This window comes from Dipodomys spectabilis, unplaced genomic scaffold, assembly GCF_019054845.1.
Source record: "Dipodomys spectabilis isolate Male_0828 unplaced genomic scaffold, ASM1905484v1 ptg000526l, whole genome shotgun sequence".
Lineage (NCBI taxonomy): Eukaryota > Metazoa > Chordata > Mammalia > Rodentia > Heteromyidae > Dipodomys > Dipodomys spectabilis.
This window is the reverse complement of record NW_024871203.1, coordinates 1,575,869-1,600,821: the sequence shown is the minus strand read 5'-3', so window position 1 is coordinate 1,600,821 and position 24,953 is coordinate 1,575,869. Positions and strand designations below refer to the sequence as shown.

At 44.9% G+C, this 24,953-nt stretch overlaps 1 protein-coding gene across 1 annotated transcript in view; it reads right to left on the bottom strand.

Annotated features, from left to right (window-relative positions):
• Positions 1–4,501: 4,501 nt before the first annotated feature.
• Positions 4,502–24,953, bottom strand: part of LOC122099635 (transcription factor SPT20 homolog) — a 31,972-nt gene continuing 11,520 nt past the window's right edge. The window contains exons 2-5 of the mRNA XM_042670191.1: positions 22,994–24,326; positions 22,172–22,901; positions 4,904–5,044; positions 4,502–4,729 (exon numbers count right to left, since the gene is read on the bottom strand). Coding sequence (XP_042526125.1) covers positions 4,502–4,729; positions 4,904–5,044; positions 22,172–22,901; positions 22,994–24,326 — 2,432 coding nt within the window. The remainder of the gene's footprint in view (positions 4,730–4,903; positions 5,045–22,171; positions 22,902–22,993; positions 24,327–24,953) is intronic.

Sequence of the window (24,953 nt, the reverse complement as noted above, 5' to 3'; positions counted from 1 at the left end):
TAAATTAGAAGTTGAAGAATATTTGAACAGCAGGAATGGCTGGCATTTTATTTTAATGGTCTTGAAGTGTTTCCAGGATCTCTGACAGAACCTTATGTCACGAGCAATCGCGAGGCTCTGAATCACATTAGGCTTGCCAGAAGTAGACGAGGCATAACATTTAAGTAGCTTCTGTTACATTCTCAATTGATACTGCTATTGCTCTGAAGGACATGGAGACGGCCAGCATCTTGAGAAAAGTGTCCCAATGATGGGTATCGAGATGCAATTTTTGATGTCTACACAATGACTTTTCTAACTTCGCCATGTTCCCCACTTGACTGCTGAGGGAGAAGATCGATGGAAACGCGGTCACCATGCAAGTCATACATAAGCTTCTGGGATCGAAACTCATTTTATTTTACAAATGAGGCAAACTTTCTTGCAGTTCCATTTTCATGCTCTTCTATTTTTCTGTTAATATTGCAGACATTTGTATTTAACCCCAGGGCAATGGAAACAGAAGGGAAACTAAAAACCAATTGGCCCGCTGATCTGGGGACCATTGGAGGCCAGGAAAGGGTCATCCCTCCAAGAAGTCTTATTTCTTGAAACTTAAGAGATGCATGGGGGAAAAAATGAGAGACCCTGAGAAACTTCTGGGAGACCAAATCACATGGTAGTAGCAGAATCAACAATAACCTGAGAGGGATATCTGGGGTCGTACACACAAGCAACGCACAAGGATGCAGTTGACTTTTGCGTCTGTTGCTTAGCAGACCTGTATTCTGTTGTTCTGTTCGTCACTAGACAAGGCATCAGCAGGGTGGCTGGGTCTAGATGAGACTCCTTGGCTTGCTTTTCTCTACAGTTGTACACCTTCGTAGGCTTGTGCCTCTCTGTACATGGCCATCCTCCATCTCCCTGTCTCTCTCTCTCTCTCTCTGTCTCTCTCCCTCTCTTCTCTTACTGTTTTTATGCTGCAATCTAGGGCCTCATACACGCTAGGCAATTGCTTTACCACTCAGCTACATCTCCAGGCTCTAGTCTTGCCTGCCTGCCTGCCTTCCTTCCTTCCTTTCCTCCTTCCCTTCCTTCTTTTTTGACATAGGGTTTCATCTTACAGTCCGGGTTGGCCTGCCACATGTAACTCTCCTGCTTCTGCTGAGATTACAGGTGTGATGGAACATAATCCCTAAGTGATGCATTGCATCATTTCAGGCAGACTTCACACAATTTCTTCCTGGTTTCTACCAGTAACAGCTTTAGTTTCTGTAAGAAAATATTTTGCTGATGATCACTCAGCTATTTAAATAAGAGGCAGAAACCAAGCTGGGCACCAGTTGTTCACGCCTGTAATCCTAGCTACTCAGGAGCCTGAGATCTGAGGATTGTGGATCAAAGCCAGAGCAGGCAGAAATGTTCCTGAGACTCTTAGCTTCAATTAATTAACAAAAAAGCCAGAAGTGGAACTGTGGTTCAAGTGGTAGAGCGCCATCCTTAGCAAAAAAAAAAAAAAAAGCTCAGGGACAGTGCCCAGGTCTTAAATTCAAGCCCCAGGACAAGCACCAAACAACGACAAAAAAGAAGCAGAAACGAGTTTGACTCATTAGCCTACAAAGTCAGAATACTAAGCAATTTATTTATTTTTTTTCTGTTTTTCTTTTGTTCCTGTTTGAGACAGAGACTCCCTATATATAGTCCTGTCTGGCCTCAAACTCATGATCCTCCTGCCCCAGCCTCCTCAGTGATGAGATTACAGGTGTGCACCTTCATGCTCAGCTGCTGAATGTGCCTAGTGCTTTCCTAAAACCTTGCAAGCTTACGTTCAAATTCAGCCACTTGTTTTTTTTATTCAAATACACTAGTGGATTGGTTTCTATAGATTCAAGCACCTGTATTGGAGGGGAATGTGTCATACAATTGAGCACAAGAGAAACAACCTGCTTCATCAATGCAACATTTAATCAGAAATGCATCATCATTTGCACTTGCCATAATAGCAATAAAGTAAGATTGATCATCTAACAAAAGAACCTAGTGGCGGTTAAGTCATTTGGTTTGAAAAGGCAACACAACTTAAAACAATCCATCAAGCTTTCAGGCTTAATATGTGCTCATTCTTCCCTTAATGCAATTCTCTCCTCAGGAAGAATGTATCATGCTTTGATGCCTAAAATATACGTATTGTTTCCTTGATCAAATGCTTTGTCTTCCATATAAAATTACTTCTCTACTTGCCTTCTTTCTCTCCCATACAGTACACTGCCAGCTGAACACTTGGCATTCTCCTGGAATACAAGAATCAGCTCCAAGCCTGGCATCCTCTGAGAGGGAATAAACCATGATAGAGAATTTGGCTTCCCAGGGATATGTTTAAAGCAGGGCTTCTTGGTGAATAAAAAAAACTACCTAGGAATTGTTCCTTCTTTTGAGATGAGTTGTGCATGTATTCTCATCTTATTGGCTACAGACGACTTTCTGCAGTTGAGACTTTTTTTTTGGTGGTTGTGGGGCTTGAACTCAAGGCTTGGGGTGCTGTCTCTAAGCTCTTTCATTCAAGGCAAGTGTTCTACTAGTCTGAGCCACAGCTCCACTTCGTTTTCTGGCAGTTAATTGGAGATGAGTCTCATGGACTTTCCTGCCCGGGCTGGCTTTGAACTGTGATCCTCAACTCTCAGCCTCCTGAGTAGGAGACTATCTTTTTTAAGAACCTTAGAGGTTCCAGGTGTTGGTGGCTCATGCCTGTAATCCTAGCTACTCTGGAGGATGAGATCTGAGGATCACAGAGTGAAGCCTGCCCTGGCAGGAAAGTCCATGAGACTCTTCAATAAACTACCAAAAAAGCAGAAGTGGAGCTGTGGCTCAAGTAGAGCACTAGCTGTGAGCAGAGAAAACTTAGGGACAGCATCCAGACCCTAAGTTTAAGTCCTAGGACCAGCACACACACACACACACACACACACACACACACAAACACACACACACAAACACACACACACACACACACACACACACACACACACACACAAAGAGCTTCAGTCCACCCTCCTTGCTGAGGACATGAAGTGCCTCAAAAGTGGTTATCCAGGGGCTGGGAAGGTGGCTCAGTGGTAGAGTGCTTGCCTTGCATGCACGAGGCCCTGGGTTCGATTCCTCAGTACCACATAACTAGAAAAAGCCAGAAGTGGCTTTTCAAGCCCCACAACCAACCCCCCCCCCCAAAAAAAAGTGACTCTAATGTTGGCTACAGGTTACATTCTCTTGGGGAACAGTTTAAAACTACTCAGACTTTACCTCGGACCAATAGCTTAGTTCCATGGAGATCTGTGGCATAAAAACCACTGGTAAAAAGTGATTTAGCAAGCTGGGTGCTGGATGCTAATGCCTGTAAGATCTCAGGAGGCTGAGACCTGAGAATCAAGTTTGAAGCCAGCCAAGGCAGGAAAGTTCATGAGACTCCTATGTCTAATCAACCACCGAAAAGCTGGAAGTGCGACTGTGGCTCAAGTGGTAGAGTAATAGCCTTGAGCAAGAAAGCTCAGGGACAATACCCAGGTCCTGAGTTCAACCTTCTGGACTGGTGCGCATGAGCACACACACACACACACACACACACACACACACACACACACACACACTTTAGAGCTAGGCATCGATGACTCATGCCTGTAATCCTAGCTACTAAGGAGGCTGAGATCTAGGATTATGGTTCAAAGCTAGCTTGGGCAGGAAAGTCTGTGAGACTTTTTTTTTTGGTTGGTCCTAGGGCTTGAACTCTGGGCCTAGTTGCTGCCCCTCAGCTCTTCAGCTCAAGGAGAGCACTCTACCACTTGGCTTTGAACTGCAATCATCAGATCTCAGCCTTCAGAAGAACTCGGATTACAGGTGTGAGTCACTGGCACCCAGCTGTGAGATTATCTCCAATTAAGCACCAAAAGGTTGGAAGTGGAGCTGTGGTTCAAGTGTTAGGACACTATCCTTGAGCACAAGAGCTCAGGGACTGCACCCAGACTATGAGTTCAAGCCCCAAGTCTGGCATCATAAGAAAAAAAAAGCAATTTAGTTCATGACATTTAATAATAGCCATTTTGATCAGCAGTTAGCCTTCAAGCAAGAACTCTGAACTAAGTAATTCCTCAAATCAAGAAAAGGCACAATTTGTCTAGTTTTTCTTTTTTTCTTTTGCCAATCCTAGGGCTTCAACTCAGGGCCTGGGCCCTGTCCCTGAGTCCATCTGTGCTCAAGGCTAGTGCTCTACCACTTGAGCCACAGCTTTTCCCTTCTGGCTTTTTCTGTGTATGTGGTACTGAAGAGTCGAACCCAGGGCTTCATGCATGCTAGGCAAGCACTCTACCACTAAGCCACCTTCCCAGCCCTGTTTGGTTTTTCTTGAGTGTTTTTTTTTTTTTAATAGCCGAAGGCATTAAATGTGTCCATCATTTAAGGCTAGTTTTTTCTAAGGAAATCTCCCAAAAGCCAACCTTGCCAACCAATTCACATCCAAAATACTTGGCTGACATCACGACAGACTTTTCAGCAGACAGGGTGTGTGGAACTGAAGCCACCAGGGCATGACAAATGTCCTCGCCTTTCTCCTTGCTGGGTCAGATGGCAGCTCCTGGTGTGGCTGTGGGTGGGACCGGAAGTGGCCGCTGGAGGCCAGCTGTTGCCTGGTGAGTAACACCCACAGATTGGCTTTGGGCGAGAGCACAGTAATAGGAACCATGCAGCCATTGAAGTATATTTCCTAATTAAGGAAATCAGAGGAAATCAGTCATTAACTAGTACTTACAGCCAGCACCTGAACTGAAGTTCTCCTTGGGTTTTCTTGCAGTCCCGTCCCCTCCCCCCCCCCACCGTCCCATCCGCCCACCCTCCCCCCCCCCCCAGGAAAATGAAAAGCAGAAGATCCAGCCGTTACAGTTCCCTGCAGTAACATGACAGATCGAAGGCTGACCAACATTCCACAGCTGTTTTGGAACCCATTCTGGGAATAAACAAAAGACTGTATATGGTTTTGCCACACTTCAAAAGCACAGGCTCTCTGTGATTTGTACTTGGTCTATAGATGCAAAAGGGGAGCCAAAGAAATCAGGCCAAGAAAAGACAATGACAAAAGAAGGGACTTAATCATCGTGAAGGTTGCAATTAGAATTAAATGTAAACTCCAGAAGATTGCTTCACTCTGAAAAAAAAAAAAGAAGGCCAAGAGAGCGAGAAGCAAGCAGTCCAGAGGCCCGCATGGCTCACACCTACTCCTGACCTACAAGAACTTCAAACCTGAACCTTTTCATCATATGCACAAAGCTCAGGGAAACAAAATAAAACTTTATTATATTGCTAGGAACATTCCTCCTAGAAGCTCCTAATTCTCTCTCCTCTGCTTCCTATCTCAGTCCTCCCTATCCTCCCCCTCCTCTTCCTTCTCTTCCCTCTCTCCTGCCTTAAAATGTTCACAGACAAGTCTATTTAGAGTTGAAGCTGATGGGCAGAAGGTCTCAGTATGAGCAGAAATACCTGGCCAGCGCTAAGGAAAAGAATTCACGTGTTGACCTAGACAGAGGAAAAGGAGCAAAGTGGAAAGTCCAAGGAGGTCCAAGTGGGGGGGGGGGGGGGGTGAGCAAGATGGCTGAAGAACACAGATGGACCCCAAACTCAAACTCACCGAAGGCTTGTGGTGGCAGGAGGGTTGGGGATCTTGTGCAACAACTGGGAGGGGTTTCACCCTTGGCAAAGGACGAAATCAAGAACACATGCAGGACAGTAAATGAGAACTGTGAAGCAGAGTTGGGAATTTACACAAATTGGAGAGAGGGCTGCAGATCCTCATTGTCTGTGACACCTTTAGTTTTTGCCAAGTTTTCTTCAGTCTCTGAAGGACAGAGAGGCTTCATCTGGGATCTATTTGCAAGGATTTGTGAGACACTTTTCACTTAGGCTGAACAGCTGTGATGGTAAGCAGTGGGTTTTTCCCCCCCTCTCATTAATTTTTTATGTGTGCCTCTGTGTGTGTGTGTGTGTGTGTGTGTGTGTGTGTGTGTGTGTGTGTGTATACACATCCTGGGGCTTGAAATCAGGGCCTAAGTGCTGTCCCTGAGATTCTCTGCTCTACCACTTGAGCCACAGCTCCATTTCCAATTTTTTGGTAGTTAATTGGACATAAGGGTCTCGCAGACTTCCCCTGATCCTTGCAAATAGTTAAGAATGTTAAGTGAGGGGGTTGGGACTGTGGATTAGTGGTAGAGTGCTTGCCTAGCATGCATGAAGCCCTGGGTTCGATTCCTCAGTACCACATAGAAAAAGCAGGAAGCGGCACTGTGGTTCAAGTGGTAGAGTGCTAGAATTGAGAAAAAGAAGCTCAGGAACAGTGCCCAAGTCCCCAGGACTGGGGGGAAAAAAAGAATATTAAGTGAGATCATACCTGGATTGGGGGAGGGGAGGAGCTGTAAATATGATGAGTGTCCTTATAAAAGGCAGAAAAGAAGAAGACCCAGAGAAAAGATGGCCATCCACAGGAAGATAGAGGTAAAGAAAGGAATTGGCAAGGGCTTCTAGCTGCCACCAGATGCTAGGAGTAAGAGGCCTGTTGCTGATAATCCCCTGCGCCTTCACACTTCAGAACACAGAAGGGGAAGCAGTTCAGAGATTTTGTGGTGTTGGCAATATTTCTGATGGTTATTCAGGGGAACAATATGTGATTTTGACATTCAGAGACTAGTGAAATAAATTGGTCACATGGTTCCAGTTACCTCTTTGAGCACTTACTTGGGCTAGCATATTAGTGTGGCTACCAAGGAAGCAGACAGCGCCCTCTGGTGGAAATATGAAGACACTCCTGGGCTGTATCAACCACCATCACTAATTGCATTTAATGTGAACAATCTGATGAGTCTGTATGCATGCAAACATCCCATCACCCCAATCAAGGTCACACATATAATTGAAGAGCTCCAACATTTTCTTTGTGTCCCCTTTTCTTTGGGGCACAGCTAAGAACTCTTGAAATTGATCCTGTTAAGAGATTTTGAGGGGGGCACTGGGGGCTCATCTTTGTAATTCTAGCTGCTCAAGAGGCTGAGTCTGAAGAATGACAATTTTTTTTTGTCAGTCATGGGGCTTGAACTCTGGGCCTGGGCGCTGTCCCTGCACTCTTGAGCTCAAGGCGAGCACTCTACCGCTTGAGCCACAGCGCTACTTTCGGTTTTCTAGTGGTTTATTGGAGATTAGAGTCTCACAGACTTTCCTGCCCGGGCTGGCTTTGAACCGTGATCCTCAGATCTCAGCCTCCTGAGTAGCTAGGATTACAGGCGTGAGCCACTGGCGCCGGGCTAAGGATGAGAATTTGAAACCAGCTTGGACAGAAAAATCTGTGAGACTCCATCTCCAAAATAATCAGCAAAAAGCAGGGCTGAAGGCGCAAAGGTGAGCAAGCTGGAGGCCGAGAGAGGGGGGGGGGGAGGTTTTGAAGTATAAAATGCCCCATTGTTAACTCTAGGCTCTATGTGGTACGGTAGATATCTAGAAATTACTGTATGGTTCTACCAGTGGATAGTGCCTCATCTAGTTCCCTTCCATTTTCCTCTCCTGTGTGCTCCTCCTCTCCACACCTCTGTTTCTCCACTTAAATCTCTTTCTGTCTAGCACTTAGCTTTTTCAAAACAACTTGCTGAGCCAGGTGCCAATAGCTCATGTCTATAATCCTAGCTACTCAGGAGGCTGAGATCTAAGAATCACAAATTGAAGCCAGGCCAAGCAGGAAAGTTCATGAGACTCTTATCTCCAACAAACTACTTAAAAAAGCCAGAAGTGGCGCTGTGGCTCAAGTGGTAGAGTGCTTACCTTGAGCAAAAGAAGCTCAGGGACAGCATCCAAGCCCAGAGTTCAAGCCCAAGGACCGCCCCCCCCCCCAAAAAAAACCCAAACAAACAAAAAAAAGCCCCCAAAACAAAAAGCAAGTTGCTGTATTGGTCTCCAGGGTAACTGTAACAACTACAATTTATGCTGTCCAAAATCAAGCCAGGTGCCAGTAGCTCACTTCTGTAATCCTAGCTACCCAGGGGGCTGGGATCTGAGAGATCTGAGGACAGTGGCTTGAGGCCAACCCTGGGCAGGAAAGTCTATGAGACTCTTATCTCCATTAAACTACCAAAAAGCTGGAAGTAGAGCTGTGGCTCAAGTGGCAAAGCACTGGCCTTGAGTAAAAGAAGCTCAGGGACAGCGCCCAGGCCCAGAGTTCAGGCCCCACGACCGGACCCCAAAAAAAAAAAAAAAAAGACTCAGCTCCAAATAATCTGCAAAAAAAAACAGAAGTGGAAGTAAGTACAAATGGTATGCATGCCTGTCATGAATAGAAAAAACCAAGGAAGAATACTAGACCATGAGTTTAAGCCTCCATCTCGGCACCAAAAAAAAAAAAAAATCGAAGTAACAAAAAGTAGAAAAGTATTTGCTTTGAGCCTGGCACCACTGGCTTATGTCTATAATCCTAGCTACTCAGGAAGCTGAGATCTGAGGATCACAGTTTAAAGCCAGCTTCAAATTGGTAGAGTGCTAGGCTTGAACACAAAAGCTGAGGAACAGTACCCAGGCCCTGAGCTCAAGCTCCAGGACTGACACCAAAAGGAAAGGAGAGAAAGAGGGAGCGAAAGAGTAAAAGAGACAAAGAAAAAGAAAGAAAAAGAGAGAAAGAGAAAGAAAAAGAAAGAAAGAAAGAAAGAAATTAAGAAAGAAAGATAGAAGGAAGGAAGGAAGGAGAAAGAAAGAAAGAAGGAAGGAAGGAGAAAGCAAGAAAGAAAGAAAGAAAGAAAAAGTTTTTGCCAAGTACAGGGCTGAGGGCAAGGTTAGGACCTAAAGAGTTGTCACACAATGAGAGTTTACTTTAAAACACGACTGAATTGTCCACTGAAAATGATGAAGATGTAATTGGGAGAGAGCGAGGGAAGGAATGATATTGTCCAAAAAGAAATGTACTCTTAATCTGATTTATGTAACCGTAACCTCTCTGTAAATCACCTTTATAATAACTATTTTTTTTTAAAAACTCACTTAAAAAGTGGTAAAATGCAAGTGAAGAAAAAATGGCTAAGATGGTAAAATTGATGTATGTTTTTACCACAATAAAAACATTTTTTAGACAAAATGAGAAAAAGAATGAGAGCAAGTAAAGGAAAAGAAGCCAGTTTATCCATTCCTATGTTGCTGCACAGTCTACATGGACAGTGTACTTGTATTTTAGTAGTGTAACCTCAGCCAAACTCTAGCTAGAGAGAAGCCAAAGGATTCGGCAGGTGAAGAAAGAACCAGTCATAATGACAAAGAAGCCTGAAGAATAATGAATGAAACGGGTAACGTACATAAATAGCTGGACTCGCTTTTCTCTTCTTCAAAATTCTATTCTGTTTGGGAGCAATTTTCTCCCACTTCAAACTCCCTCATTATATAGCCTTTCATTCAAGATGTTAATTCTTCTTCTTCTTATAATTTAACCGTCCACTAATCATTTCTGGGATGGAAACACATATTCTTAAGCGAACCTCTTTTGAAGAGCTGAATTAAGCAAGACGGGGTGGCGAGTGGGACTGTTCCTCCAATTTCTTGTCCAATAGTTAATAGAATTGCCAACGAAGAACTTTTTCCAGAGTTTTCAAAACTATCCATGATAATGTTTTTCTGCAAATAAAACTTTCTCTCTCTCTTTTTTTTTTTTTTTTGGCCAGATCTTTAAGTCTGAATAAAGTGGGGAAAAAGAGAGACAAAAATAATGTAAATCTTATTGCCCTAAATGATACTTGCAAAAATGACTTCACTAAGTACTGGTGCCTCATACCTGTAATCCTAGCTACACAGGAGGCTGACATCCAGAAGATAGAGGTTCAAGACCAACCTCAACAGAAAAACTTCTAAGACTCCGTCTCCAAGAGTAGCAAAAAGCTGGGATAAAGGTGCGGTTCAAGTGGTAGTGTACCCTGGGAAAAAACTTGAGGCCCAATCCAAAAAATAACTCATGCAAAAGAAGAAAAAAAGGCTGTGTGGCCCAATTGGTAGAATGCCCTCCTAGCAAGCAAGTGACCCTGGGCTTAAACCCTAGTACCAAAAAACAAAGCAAAACACCAGTAAAGAAGTTGTATTTGATGAACGGAGCATCAGTTTGATGCAACATAAAGGCAGATTGCTTTCACTAGCTAGTGCGCTCCCTCATCGCTGCTTTATCTCTCTCTAGTTCAAAAGGATGTCTAATGAGGGTAATTTATGGATGCCTTTTTGAAAACAACCTTTTCACTAACATCAGCAGTGAGCAAGACCGGCTAAGACTTTCCAGCTCTTTTGAAGTTGGGAGATAAAACAGCAATTGCTTTTAAATTCTATCTCATTTCCACATGTAAACTGGAATGACATATGTCACCTGCTCTTTCAGGACTCTCAGAGAATTAGGAGGGAAATGGTAGTGAAAGCACAGTTCTCTATGTCCCTAAATCTAAATCCTTCTCCATGTAGCACACTCTAACTAAGTGGAACGGGGTATAAAACACAAGTGTGGGTTCTCTCCCTCAAAAGAAAGAATAGAGCTGGGTGCTGGAGGCTCATGCCTTTAATCTTAGCTGTTCAGGAGGCTGAGGTGTGAGGATTGTGGTTCAAAGCCAGCCTGGCTAGGAAGGTCTGTGAGACTTTTTAAATTTTTACTTTATTGTTATTATAATGGTGATGTACAGAGGCGAGGGGAAAGTGATGTACAGAGGGATTACAATTACACGAGTCAGGCAATGAGTACATTTCTTTTTTTTGGGGGGGGGGGTCCAGTTGCGGGGCCTGAACTCTGAGTCTGGGCGCTGTCCCTCAGCTCTTCAGCTCAAGGCTAGCGCTCTACCACTTGAGCCACAATGCCACTTCCGGCTTTTTTCTTTTTGCTTATGTGGTGCTGAGGAATCGAACCCAGGGCCTCAGGCATGCAAGGCAAGCGCTCTACCACTGAGCCACCTTCCCAGCCCCTGGAGCTAAGAGTCTTACGTCAGCTTTTTAGGTGATGGGATTATAGGCATGTGTCACTTACCTGGCTCTATGGGTTTTTTCTTTTTTCTTTTAGGTCCAAGACCAGGACTTGAACTCAGTAAGTGACGCTTTGGCTAGTGCTTTACCAACAGAGCCGTGCCTCCAACCCCAGAGGCTCTGTGATTTTAATAACTGTAGATACTTCATATGAGTGGAGTCATATAGTGTCTGTCCTTTTGCTTAGCCTAGTGTCCTCAAGGTCATCCATACTGTAGCATGGGATAGGAGATCTTGCTTTTCATTTCTCTTTCACCTCCTTCTCATTACAGGGGAGCAGCTGCCTTGGGTTGGTAGGAGATGCATTTCCTGCAGGCATGCCTACAAGCAAAGAAGGGCCTGCAGGTCCCACACCGTGGGAGAGGTAGGCAAAGCTAATTGGTCCTGGGACATCTAAGATAGGAAAGGAGTCAGGTCAGACCTAAGGGTTTCCACTCTATCAACAGGAAACAGCCTCGCTGGGGCTTGATCCTGCCTAGAATGGTCAGAGAAGTCAATGGAAATGCTCAAGGGTAGAGCGCTGGAAGCTGTTCTCCACTGACTCACTGAATGTCAGGCACTGATGGAATGTGTCGTACCTGTGAGGCAGAGGGCAACTGACAGCTGCTTGGCTATGATGGCAAATCCACACCCCTGGCAGGATGAGACAGTTAATCTTTGGGGTGAGATCTTGGCCCCTCTGCTGGGGTCTCAGGTAGCCTACTGGAAGCGGACCTCGACAGGCCTTCTGGTGAGCCACCCTTGCTCAAAGGAAATCAATCGTCCCGTGAGTGACCTCCATATTGGAGAGAGAACGAAGCCTGGAACCCTCCGATGAGTATCCCTCAGGCCTAGCTTCACTACTCTTGTCTATGAAAGGGAAAAGCAGTCCTGCTGGCAGCAAGGTCATGTGTTCCCAGGAGAACATAACTAACATTGATGGGAAATAAGTGATGTCCAGACAAGGCCACTGAAGGCCATATTTGGAACCAGACAGAGGAAAGGCCATTCTGCAACTAGGTAAATGATTAGCACTCCCCGTCCCCTAGCAAGCCCACCACGGCTCTGTGACCAATGACTATTCGACTTGCCTGTCTCTTCTCACCACACCGATAAAAATGAAGAATCCTTCCAGGCACTAGTGGCTCATGCCTGTAATCCTAGCTACTCCAAAGGCTGGGATGTGAGGATCATGGTTCTAAAGCCAGCCTGAACAGGAAAGTCTGTGACACTTCAGTCTCACTTTGAGGTTGGCTATGAGGTTGAAATTAGCTCTTGGGCACTGTCCTTGAGCTTTTGTTGCTCAAGACGAGCACTCTATCACTTTGACCCACAGTTCCACTTCTGGTTTTCTGGTGGTTAATTGGTGATGAGTCTCATGGACTTTCCAGCCTAGGCTGGCTCTGAATCGTGATCTTCAGATCTCAGCCTCCTGAGTAGCTAGGATTACAGGTGTGAGCCACCAGTACCTGGCTAGTCCATGAGATTCTTTCCAAGAAACTACTCAGAAAAAGCCGCAAGTGGTGCTGTGGCTCAAGTGGTAGAGTGTTAACCTGGAGCAAAAGAAGCTCAGGGACAGTGCCCAGGCTCTGAGTTCAAGCCCTAGGACTAGCACACACATACACAATGAAGTATCCCCATCACTCTGCCTCTTCATATTGTGGAATTCAGCCCATCTGGCTTTCTTAGAGGCTCCTTTGCCTCTCTCCTCACCTGCCCAACTCCCAGCCATTCCTTCTTATGGAAGTGCCTCACAGGTCCCTGCAGGGAGTTCTTGCAGGCTACAATAATGCTAAATGAACCTAATTAAGTGTGGACTTCAGGGAAGTTCCTCATGGTCTTTCTTTTGTTGGCATCTGTCCAGTGCTCTGTTTTATACCTGATTACCATTTATTCCTTCTACTTTCCTGCCACCAACAAAAGTAAATATAAAATATTCCTCTCATTAAAATGTCCCTCCAATGCCAGGCACTGGTGGCTTATCCTGTAATCCTAGCTACTCAGCAGGCCGAGGTTTTTTTTTTGGGGGGGGGGGGTGGGTTCCTGTCTTGGGCCTGAACTCTAGGCCTGGGCGCTGTCCCTCAGCTCTTCAGCTCAAGGCTAGTGCTCTACCACTTGAGCCACAGCGCCACTTCCGGCTTTTTTCTTTTTGCTTATGTGGTGCTGAGGAATCAAACCCAGGGCCTCAGGCATGCAAGGCAAGCGCTCTACCACTGAGCCACCTTCCCAGCCCATGCAGGCTGAGTTTTAAGGATCCCAGTTCAAAGCCAGCTCTGGCAGGAAAGTCTGCGCAACTCTAATTTCTGAGTAACTAGCAAAAAGCTGGAATTGGAGCTGTGGCTCGAGTGGTAGAGAAATAGCCTTGAGCAAAACCTCAGGGACAGTGCCCAGGCCCTAAAATCAAGCCCCAGGACTGGCGCACACACACACACACACACACACACACACACAAAAGAAAAAAAGAAAAGATAAATATGCTATGCAGGTAACCTTGTTGGGTAACTCTTAGAGATTGCTAGAGTCTGAAGCAGAGACATGTCTTTGTGTCAGAGGCTGCTAAGGACATCACTATAGCAACCTGGGCAACAAGAACATGGTACCACTGTCATTGTCAGAACCAAGGCCAGAGAAGGTGCATTATGTATGCATAATAATAGATGTAGGCCAAAATAATCCCTCATCTCTGACAAGGAACCAGGAGGCAAGAGTGTGCAAATCATATTTATGATCTGGAGCATACATTTGTTGGACAGTTATGAAACTACTAAACTAGAAGGCTGGGGAGCCTGGAAAAAAACAGGTTCTAACTACATTTTTTTGCCAGTCCTGGGGCTTGAACCCGGTGCTGTCTCTGAGCTTCTTTGCTCAAGGCTAGCACAACAATACTTCTGTTTTTTTCTGTTTATGTGGTACTGAGGAATCGAACCCAGGGCTTCGTGCATGCTAGGCAAGCACTCTACCACTAAGCTACCTTCCCAGCCTCTAAGTACATTAAAAAGAATTTTTTTTGTCAGTCATGGGGTTTGAACTCTGGGCCTGGGCACTGTCCCTCAGCTCTTCAGTTATGGTGAGCGCTCTACCACTTGAGCCACAGCGCCACTTCCAGTTTTCTAATGGTTTACTGGAGATAAAAGTCTCATAGACTCTTTTGCATGGGCTGTCTTTGAACCATGATGCTCAGATCTCAGCTTCCTGAGTAGCTAGGATTACAGGTGTGCACCACTAGCGCCCAGCTCTAAGTACATTTTTATTTATGTTCCTGAACAGAAACATTTGTGTGAAACAAATAGTATAATGGCAGTTTAGAATCTTTAAAAATAGTTCTTAGCGCTTAGGCACAGTGGCCCACACCTATAATCCTAACTACTGAGGAGAAAGATCTGAGAATGGCAATTGGAAGCCAGCCCCAACAGGAAAGTCCATGAGACTCTTATCTCCAATTGATTACCAAAAAGCTGGAAGTGGAGCTATAGTTTGAGTAGTAGAGCACTAGCCTAGAATGAAAAAACTCAGGGACATTGCTCAGGCCCTGAGTTCAAGCCCCAAGACTGGCATAAAAAACATTTATTAATATTTCTATATAACTTTTTATGTATTTATTTATGACAGTACTAGTACCTCAACTCAAGGCCTCACCTCTTTCACAGCTGGCATTCTATCGTTTGAGACATATCTCCAAGGGAGAGTTTGAGGCCTTGAATCCAAGCCTCAGCACTAGTATAAAAAAAAAAAAATTAGGCCAGGAGCTGGCGGCTCACGCCTGTAATCCTAGCTACTCAGGAGGCTGAGATCTGAGGATTGAGGCTCAAAGCCAGCCCAGGCAGGAAAGTCCATGAGACTCTTATCTACAATTAACCACCGGAAAATTGGAAGTGGTGCTGTGGCTCAAGTGGTACAGTGCTCACCTTGAGCTGAAAAGCTCAGGGACAGCACCCAGGCCCAGAGTTCAAGCTCTACAACTGACAAAAACAAAACAAAACATGTTGTCCATGGGCTGACATTTGGGGGTGGGAATAATAGGTCCTCCAGCTTGAACTCAGGGCTTGGTTACTGTTTGGGAGCCTTTTTGCCCAAGGCTAGCATATTACCACTTGAACCACAGCTCCACTTTTGGCTTTTTACTGGTTAATTGGAGATAAGAGTCTCATAGACCTTCCTGACTCTGCTGGCTTTGAACCACAATCCTCAGATCCCAGCCACCTGAATAGTTAGGATTGCAGATGTGAACCACGCATGGGCTGACTTTTTTAAATGTAAGAAAGTAAAGTAGATCTTTTTTTTTTGGGGGGGGGGGGGTCCAGTCGTAGGGCCTGTACTCTGGGCTTGGGCACTGTCCTTCAGCTCTTCAGCTCAAGGCTAGTGCTCTACCACTTGAGCCACAGCGCCACTTCCAGCTTTTTTTTCTTTTTTGCTTATGTGGTGCTGAGGAATCGAACCCAGGGCCTCAGACATGCAAGGCAAGCACTCTACCACTGAGCCAACTTCCCAGCTCAGTAAAGTAGATCTTTTAATGGGAAGTAATTGGCACCTTTTTATTTCTACATAGTAATGTGTTCTACAATGTCACCCATACATTGGACAGCTGTTCCTGTCTTAACAACTCTCCAAGCCTCCAAATATCCCACTTAGACAAAAGAATTGAATGCTGCACTGTGCATCTCAATTACAATCTATTACAAATTACAGATGCTGGAGAATGGAGGGCTGTGTGCAAGGCCTGCACCTCAGCATCTACATTTCGTGTTTGTTATCCCAGCTACACTGGAGACATAAGCAGAAGGCAAGAGTGAACTGCCACCATAGCCTGTCTTCTGTGACCTGGAGCTGGCCCATTGGGTATGTATCAGGGAGTCAGTCTAAGCACTGTTAAGCTCAGAACATCTTGACCTGTATATTGAGGGACTCTAGGGTCTGAAACAAAGGAACTGGAGCAGGGCGCTGGTGGTTCACACCTGTAATCCTAGCTACTCAGTAGGCTGAGATACAAGGATCACAGTTCAAAGCCAGCCTGGGCAGGAATGTCTGTGAGATTATATCCAATTAACCAGCAAAAAGCCAGAAGTGGAGCTGTGGCTCAAGTGGAGCACTAACCTTAAGTAAAAAACTTCAAGGACAGAGCCCAGGCCCTGAGTACAAGTCCCAGAATGGATACAATAAAAAAAGCATATGAAGCCCAGCGCCAGTGGCTCATGCCTGTAATCCTACTTAGAAGGCTGAGATCTGAGGATCATGGTTCAAAGCCAGCCCGGGCAGGAAAGTCCATGAGACTCTTATCTCTAATGAACCACCAGAAAAACCGGAAGTGGGGCTGTGGCTCAAGTGGTAGAATTCTCACCTTGAGCTAAAGAGCTCAGGAACAGAGCTCAGGCCCTGAGTTCAAGCCCTAGAACACACACACACACACACACACACACACACAGTTATTGGTGCACACACACAAACACACACACACACACACACACACACACACACACACACACACACAGTGTTATTGGTGCTTGAACTCAAGGCCTCTCACTCTCCCTTGGCATTTTTACTCAGACTTGTACTCTACAACTTGAGCCATACCTCCACTTCTTTCTCCTAGCTATTTGAACGTAAGTTTCAGGGACTTGCCGGTCGCTGGTGGCTCACGCCTGTAATCCTAGCTACTCAGGAGGCTGAGATCTGAGGATCGCGGTTCAAACCCAGCCCGGGCAGGAAAGACCATAAGACTCCTATCTCCAATAAAACCACCAGAAAACCGGAAGTGGCGCTGTAGCTCAAGTGGTAGAGCGCTCGCCTTGAGCTGAAGAGCTGAGGGACAGCGCCTAGGCCCAGAGTAAAAAAGCCCCATGACCGACAAAAAAAAAAAAAGTTTCAGGGACTTGTCTGCTCAGGCTGACTTGAGCTAAGAACCTCAGTTCAGATCCTCTCAGCCTCTTGAGTAGCTAGGATTATACTTGTGAGCCACTGGCACCTGGTCATGTATTTTATTTTATGGTTTAAAACCTTAATTTTGGCTTTGGAAAACTACTTAAAGGTAAGAAAATAAAATATCTGAGTGCCAGTGGCTCATACCTGTAATCTCAGCTACTCAGGAGGCGGAGGTCTGAAGATTATAGTTCAAAGACAGACTGGGCAGGAAAGTTTGTGAGACTATCTCCAGTTAACCACTAAAAAGCCAGAGTAGAGCTGTGGCTCAAGTGGTAGAGCTCTAGCCCTGAGCATTTGTGCTCAGGGACAGTGCCCAGGCCCTGAGGTTTAAGATATATAGATATAGATATATAGATATTTAAATGTTTCTTCTGAGGAAGGCTCTATAGGTTTTACAACATGCCAATGAAGCCTATTGCCCATAGGTTAATAAACTGTTGATGAGGATAAAAGCATGAGCTTGCTTGCCCTACTCTATTCTCCCCAGTGGGAAGAGCTAGACCTTTCGGAGAGATCCATAGTTCTCCAGTCTTGCTTGTGACAGACTGGAAATATCGCTCTAATATCAGGGTGCAGTATTAGGAAACCAGATTTGCCCTATGTCCTTGGATATGTGGGCATTGCTTTAAAGGAGAATCAATGTATGTCCAGCTAGCCAATTTCCTGAATCTCACAGCTGGTTTCAAACTATGACAGAAATTTTACTTATTAGCTCCCCTTAAACACAAACATATAGCTAAGTGACAAAACGCTCTCTGTCCTATCTCCCTATGCTTTGGGGTCACTGCAACCATAGGATGACCTAACTAGGGACAGGCCCACATCCTGTCCTCAGGAAGGCAGTGGAGAAGGTCATGTGGGAAAGAATCTGGTATCTGGCCCTAGGAGGCTTGGATCCAGATAAATCTTGGCTCTGACACATTGCAGCTGGGTGACCTTGAGAAAATTACTTAGGACCCCAAGTGCCTTGTTTCCTCTTCTCTAATTGTACAGTGGTTCTGGAAGAACTATGTAAAAACATGTCAAATAGTTAGAATAATACCAGCATGTTGAGAGAACAGAGGGGGAAAACCTCCCTTATTTAACAGGCTAGGTAATTCTCAAATGCAGTTAAAGTAGCTCAGTATACTTTCCCTGTACACAAAATCAATCTTGAAACTGTGAAGGGTTATTTGATTAGATTTTACTGAAAATGATAGTTACCTGAAACACTGCGAAGACTCTGTCCAAACAGAACAAAGTCAGTTTTCCCTAATCAACAGGTTGACTTGATATCATTTAAGGGAGGCCATATGCAATAAGGAGAAATGACCCCGTTGTTTTTCATTGGAAAAGGGAAGGGGGGATATGAGGAGCTCAAGGCTCTAGAGATAGTGTGTCTGGTAAGAAAACAAAGATCTTTCTGTTACTTTGATAAAAGAAGAGCTTCTTTTGTAGGACTGGGTGTTTTTCAAACAGAAATAAAATAAGAAATAACTTCTCAAACTTGTCATTTATAAATAAGCACAGAGTCTACAGGCCGATCCACATAGGCAAACTTCATGGGTAGAATACATTTTTTTCTTGGAATTTTATTTCTATCATCTTGGCCTATGTTCTGAAATCTGACTCAGTAGAATAAGCTATGAAATTCGGGAGCCTTTTCTCCCCCCTCCTCCCTATGATTTCTTCTGAGTGCCCATTTTAATAGAGAGAACATTCACTTTCCACTAGCAGTTGATCCTACTGTGACTCTAGCTTAAATTGCTTACAGATAAAATTACATGAAGGCCGAATAAGATCTAGATTCTAAGTGGCATGCTTCCATCTCTAGTCTGCATTTTCTCCCATGCTACCAGGCTAAGCAATGTAGGGACTCCTCCTCATATAGGTTTGAAAAGAAATATACATTCTAGGAATTTAATCAGGGAACCTGTGGCAATGACCTCAAATGACCAATCTAGATGAGGACCACTGGAAGAGAAGGAACAAAGTGCAGCCAATGTTAAACAGAAACAGAACAGAATTTATTTCCCTCCCCAGCAATAGAGGGCTCAATAGCACTCACGAATAGCTTCTGCTGTAGCTCCCAGCAGTACTTGAAAGGACCAGATAGAGAGGGAGGAAGGACACCAAGCTGGGGACCTTGTGCAGGTCTCTGCTTGGCTCCCAAGGTCAAGCATCCATTCTTCCTCAGTTGCTTTCTGCACTGGCTCAAAGCTCGGGCACCACTGGCAGTGAGGTGCAGGGTGCTGTGCTGGTCTCTCCTAAGGAAACTTGGACTAGCTGGTTTGAAGTTGGTGCAATCTTCCGTGAGCAGCATCCGTAGGACAGTAGAACAATAATACCATAGAATGATAGTGCATAGTACTGGTTATTGGTCCTTTACTAATTGCCTTCAAAACTGATGATGACATTTCCTTTTTTCTGCTTTTAGGGTAGGAGGTTAGGGAAAGGGGCATTGATAAACATACATGTATACTTGTAAAAACAATTCATGCAGGCAGACTGGGCTTCAAAGTTGCAACAGAGAAGCTATAAAAGGCACTAAATGAACCGACAAGCAGGATGATGTATATATACATCAACAATCAAATATTATTCAGGCACAACGGAATCAAGTACATATTACAACACAAGTAAATAAATCTTGTCCTGATACATATTACTACATGAGCACATTTTTTAACTGATTTCATATTACAACATGAGTAAATCATAAGACAAGTGAAAGCACATTTTTTGTACAGTCTCATTACAGGAAACATTTAAGACCATTCAGAAGGTTGAGATCTGAGGATCACAGTTCAAAAGCATCAGGGATAAGAAAATCCCTGAGATTCTTTTTTTTTTTTTTTGCCGGTCATGGGGCCTGAATTCTGGGTCTGGGCGCTGTCCCTCAGCTCTTCAGCTCAAGGCTAGCGCTCTACCACTGGAGCCACAGCACTACTTCCGGCTTTTCTGTTTATGTGGTGCTGAGGAATCGAACCCAGGGCCTCATGCTTGCAAGGCAGTGTCTACAGCTGAGCTACCTTCCCAGCCCCTCCTTGAGATTCTTTTTTTTTTTTTTTTGTCGGTTGTGGGGCTTGAACTCTGGGCCTGGGCGCTGTCCCTCAGCTCTTCAGCTCAAGGCGAGCGCTCTACCACTTGAGCTACAGCGCCACTTCCGGTTTTCTGGTGGTTTATTGGAGATAGGAGTCTCACGGTCTCTCCTGCCCGGGCTGGCTTTGAACCGCAATCCTCAGATCTCAGCCTCCTGAGTAGCTAGGATTACAGGCGTGAGCCACCAGCGCCTGGCTTTCCCTGAGATTCTTATCTCCAATTAACAACCAAATAAGCCAGAAGTGGCTCAATCAAATGCTAAGAACTCTAGCACTGAGCAGAAAGGCAGAGGGACAGAGTTCAAGCCCCAGGACCAGTACAAAAAAAAAAATTTAAAAAGAAAGAAAATTGGTAGAAGCGAAAGCCTTGGGATAGTGAGGACTAAGTGCTTGATGGATACAGGAAAAGAAAAAGAAAAAATGATTTAGAAATGCAAGGAAGCCGTGGAAATAAAGAGTGAACAATGAAATAGATTTCAAGTGTTCACTTACCTTTCTGCAAGGAATTACTGTTCTAAAAATGGAATTATAACTGTAAATGTAAATATAAAATGGAAATTAAATACAGACAGTGAGAGATAAAAAGCCACACCAGGCCAGGCATGAGTGTCTCACGCTTGTAATCCTAACGCTTTGGGAGGTTGAAATCTGAAGACCGAATTTCTAAGCCAGCCTGGGCAAGAAAGACTATGAGACATTTTGTTTTTGCCAGTTCTGGAGCTTGAACTCAGGGCTTGAGCACTGTCCCTGAGCTTCTTTTGCTCAAGGATAGCACCACTCCCAGCCTTTTCTGTTTATGTGGTACTGAGGAATGGAACCCAGGGTTTCATGCATGCTAGGCAAGCACTCTACCACTGAGCCACATACCCAGCCCCTCTATGAGACTTTTATCTCCAACTAAACACCAAAAAGTAAAAAGTTGAACAGCAGCCTAAATGGTAAAGTGCTAGCCTCAAGCACAAAAGCTCAGGGACAGTGCCCAGGGCCTGAATTCAAGCCACAGGACATCACACACACATACAAAATAAAGCCACACCAGTAGTGCCTTTTATAGATCAGCGATAGGCCTGAAGGAGGACAGCTAGGTTGAGAGGGAGCACAAAATGCAAGGAGACCCTTTGAGAGGCAGGAGACAGAGGGGTTAAACTGCTCCTAACTGACATATTCAGTACCCATGTGAAACCTTATTTATTGCACTTTCTGTCGATTTTCTTTTCAAATTGCATTTTCAGTAATTACATTTCATACTTTATAAACAAACCTTTGAAATGAAATAAATACCACATTCACCTGTAAGAATTTTTTCACTTCCAATCTATAGTAATACAGATTCTATATTCTTCCCACTTCTTTATTTATCACATACTGGGAAACCATTTTTAGAGGGTCCAGCCTGAGACACAGGGAAACCTGGATGAACCTTGAGGGCATCTTGTAGAATGAAATGGCCAATCACCAAATGATAGACACAGAATGAGGCAAGAAGGTCAAGAGTCTCTATGGGGACAGAAAACTGGATGGGACATCTAGGGGCTAAAAGCTAAAAAGTGAGGACTTGAGTTTCCATTTTAGGAGGTAGAAAAGTTCTAGAACTCTGTTGCTCAGCTTCATTAAAAATGTATCTTATTTTTTTTTACTGCAATTGAAACTCCTATAAAATAGTTCATCTTGCTAAAATATTGAGGTGATATACACCCTTGAGGTAATTTTATTGTTTAGGGGAACTCTAAGTTGGAAGGCTTATAAATGAACCTAGTTTCAATGTGGAATCGTGTTAGGACAATAAAAATAGCCATGTCAACAATTAAAATTAACTCAAGGAAAGCCAATGACAGTTTGTAAATGCCCGTCCCTGTTTCTATGTTAAAAAAAAATCATGGGCCTGGGCTACTGTGCAAAGTTTGAAGTTTCAAAGGTAAACTACAGAGCTGTTAAAAAGTACCAAAAAGCAAGTGAAAGGTTGGAAGTTATTTAAGTCAAAGCTGATGTGCTTTGTGAGATGCCAAGTAAGGCAAGACTCAGGGCTTCTGCATAGTTGAGCTGGCTTTCTTTGCTCTCCCTTCTCTCTGACTTGTGTGTCTGGAGCCATGAGGCTGAGCATTCTGGACGGTCAATGTGGCCTGGGGAAATGGAGCCTGCCTGACACTTTGCTGTGCACTCTGGGCTTGTACCTGCACCTGCTGTGGCTGGGCAGGGGGAGGGGACTGGCAATTCTGCAAAATAATGTTGTGCCCAGTTTTTGACTGCTTCAATAGAGTTGCGTGGGGCAATAGGAAACTCCCCAATCCCTTAACTGTAATGACAACAGCTGGCTGGGTCTTTGGGGCAGGCTGACTGCTAGATCCCTCAACAAAAGCTTGGGGCACTGGGGGTCGTAGAGACTGTTTCTGTGGAAACAACTGATAAATCTTGGGCGTGGGGTTCAAGATGGCAGAACTAGATGGAATCTGTACAGTTACAGGATATGCACTGTGATTCACAATAAACTGCAGCCTCAATTGAGTAACTGTTGAGGCCACAGAACCACTGGGAGGAGGGACTTGCCCAGGAATGAGGGCATCAGAAGCACAGACCACGCTATTGACAGAGCCACTTACCAGAGATGAAGACTTTTGTTCTGGGTCTTCTACCTTGCTGGCTTTCAGGTTGCTTGAGTAGAAGGGGTTCCTGGTGGCCTGGATGCTTTTTGATGAGCTCGCAGGAGGCTTGGCGTCTGGAAGCAGTTGGCTTCCTCTGCCAACCCCTGCACTGGATTCCTGAGCCAGGCTGGCTGGCTTGGGAGCAGGGGGGAAAGGAGGAGGAAGGAGAGTGCAAGCAGGATTAGGAACATCAGCCTTGAATTTCGGAGATTTACTGACCTGCCGCTCCGAATGGCTGGGACTTGGGTATCTCTGTACAGAACTGCAAAACAAAACAAAAAAAGAGTGACACATGAATCTGGAGCTGTGACTCCCACCTCCCTTGCAAATCCCAAGGAAGAAGATGGAACTCACCTGGTGCTGGGCAAATTGAACTTCTCTGAGTAGGCGTGGCTGAGATCCGCTGAGCCACTGGACTTGGGTGATGTCTTGGGGGACACTAGGAATGCAGGGTTGGTCTGGACAGATTTGTGGCATGTACTAACAACTCTGCCATCATCGCTGTCTGAGTTGGCCACAATGAAACTGGAAGAGTCACCTGCGATGATCCTGGAGGTACTCATCGAGCTGTCATGTTTAGATTTTTTAGGTGTCTGTATATTTTCAGGGACAAATGTTTTACCAAATGGTGGCATCTTCTTCAACTCACAGCCGGGTTTCCATGCAAGCATTTCTCTTACTTCGGGAGTAAGCCAGTCTATTTTCTGGGAGTCACCCGATGGGACAGACGGCTTCCCTTTAGCATATTTTTGCACGTCCACGTGAGAAGGAGCGTCTAAGTCACAGGATTTCTGCTGCCATGTGTCCACACACTTCGCTGTTGTTGAAATAGTCGTATTATAAGGGTATCCCTTTCTTTTTTCTGCTCGTTTTCTGCAAGAAATCTTTGCCTCGAGCTCAGGAGGAGCTGTGAATTGAGGCAGCTCCTGTTGCCAATTCACGGAAGGCCATGGAGACCCTAAGAAGCTCCATCTCCTTGAGTTGTTCTTCATGGTCTGCTTGTTGCCTAGCTTGCTCTTGGTAGAGCAGGTGCCCAAGAAAGAAGGACCAAGGCACAGTGGATCTTCTTTTGCTAACATCAGCTGGTTCTCGAACTCAAATTTCTCTTCCTGGGTCTGCCAATGGCCACCCATTCTCATGGACTCCATTAAAGTCTGCCTGGCTGGTCTCAAGAGAACATGCCGACTTTGGTAATCAGATAGTTCCCTATTACTGCACTGCGTATAGTCACGAATTTCTGCTATGACACAGCCATGGTGAGAAAGATTCACCTCAGATTTTTCCAGGATATTGAACAGAAAAGGAGGTAATTCTTCTGCATCTAAATACTCAAGCATCGTCTCCTTTGAATAAGTCAGTGCTATGGTCTCTGAAAGGGAGCCATCTTTGTCTTTGATCCTAACAGTAAAGTCCCAATTTTCTGGGCTGAGTGTAATTACTAGACACGGAAAGGCCTCTCTCCTGACAAGCTTGTCTAGCAAGCTCTCATTGCTTCTGAACTCCTTTACCTCGGGATTTTTCCCACATTCTTCAATGTACAGGTCATAAAGTTTTTCCTGTAGAGATTTTTCTTCACGAGGTAAGGGCTTCTTTTTAAAGGGGTTCTTTTTGACATGCGTCTTGGCATTCTTTGTATCTTCCGATGCGTGTTCTGAATATCTCTGCATGGTCACACGGGACAGGAGCGCTGAAAGAAAAGAACTTATGGTGTTCAGTGTGGGGGGGGGGGTAGGGAAGTGGGGGACGGGGGGGGGGGTGTGGAAATTATTTCAGTAACGTTACTTATATTTCTTTGAAATTTCACAACTCGGCACAAGTAGAGTAACTGTGGCGCTCAAATGGCCCAGTGGCAGCCATGAGAGAAAAATGCGACGGAACAGCCGCCCGACCCTGAGTTCAAGTCCCGCTACCACCATGTTGGCCCGTGCAAACACACCAAAATGAATTAAATCGATAAATAAAAGAGCACAAGGCCCGGAGTCGCTGTCACAGGATTGAGGAGGGAGGAAAATGGAAGAAAATGGTGGACAAAAATTAAAAAAAAACAAAAAACCCCAAAACTTTACAATTCCGCATAGAAACCTCTCCTCACCAAAGAAACGACGCCCCTAGCCACAACCACATGGAGTTTGTGAGAATTTATGACCAAAACTGTACCTACTGAGCACAACTCCTACAATTTCCTTGGGTTTTCCCGCTCGTCCACCGACTCCGTCCTCACCTCAGAGTCTTCGGTTCGCCGGACGCGAACTACCTCAGGCGAGAAAGGGAAGCGGCGCTCCACGCATGCGCAGTAACAAGCGCGCCAAAACTC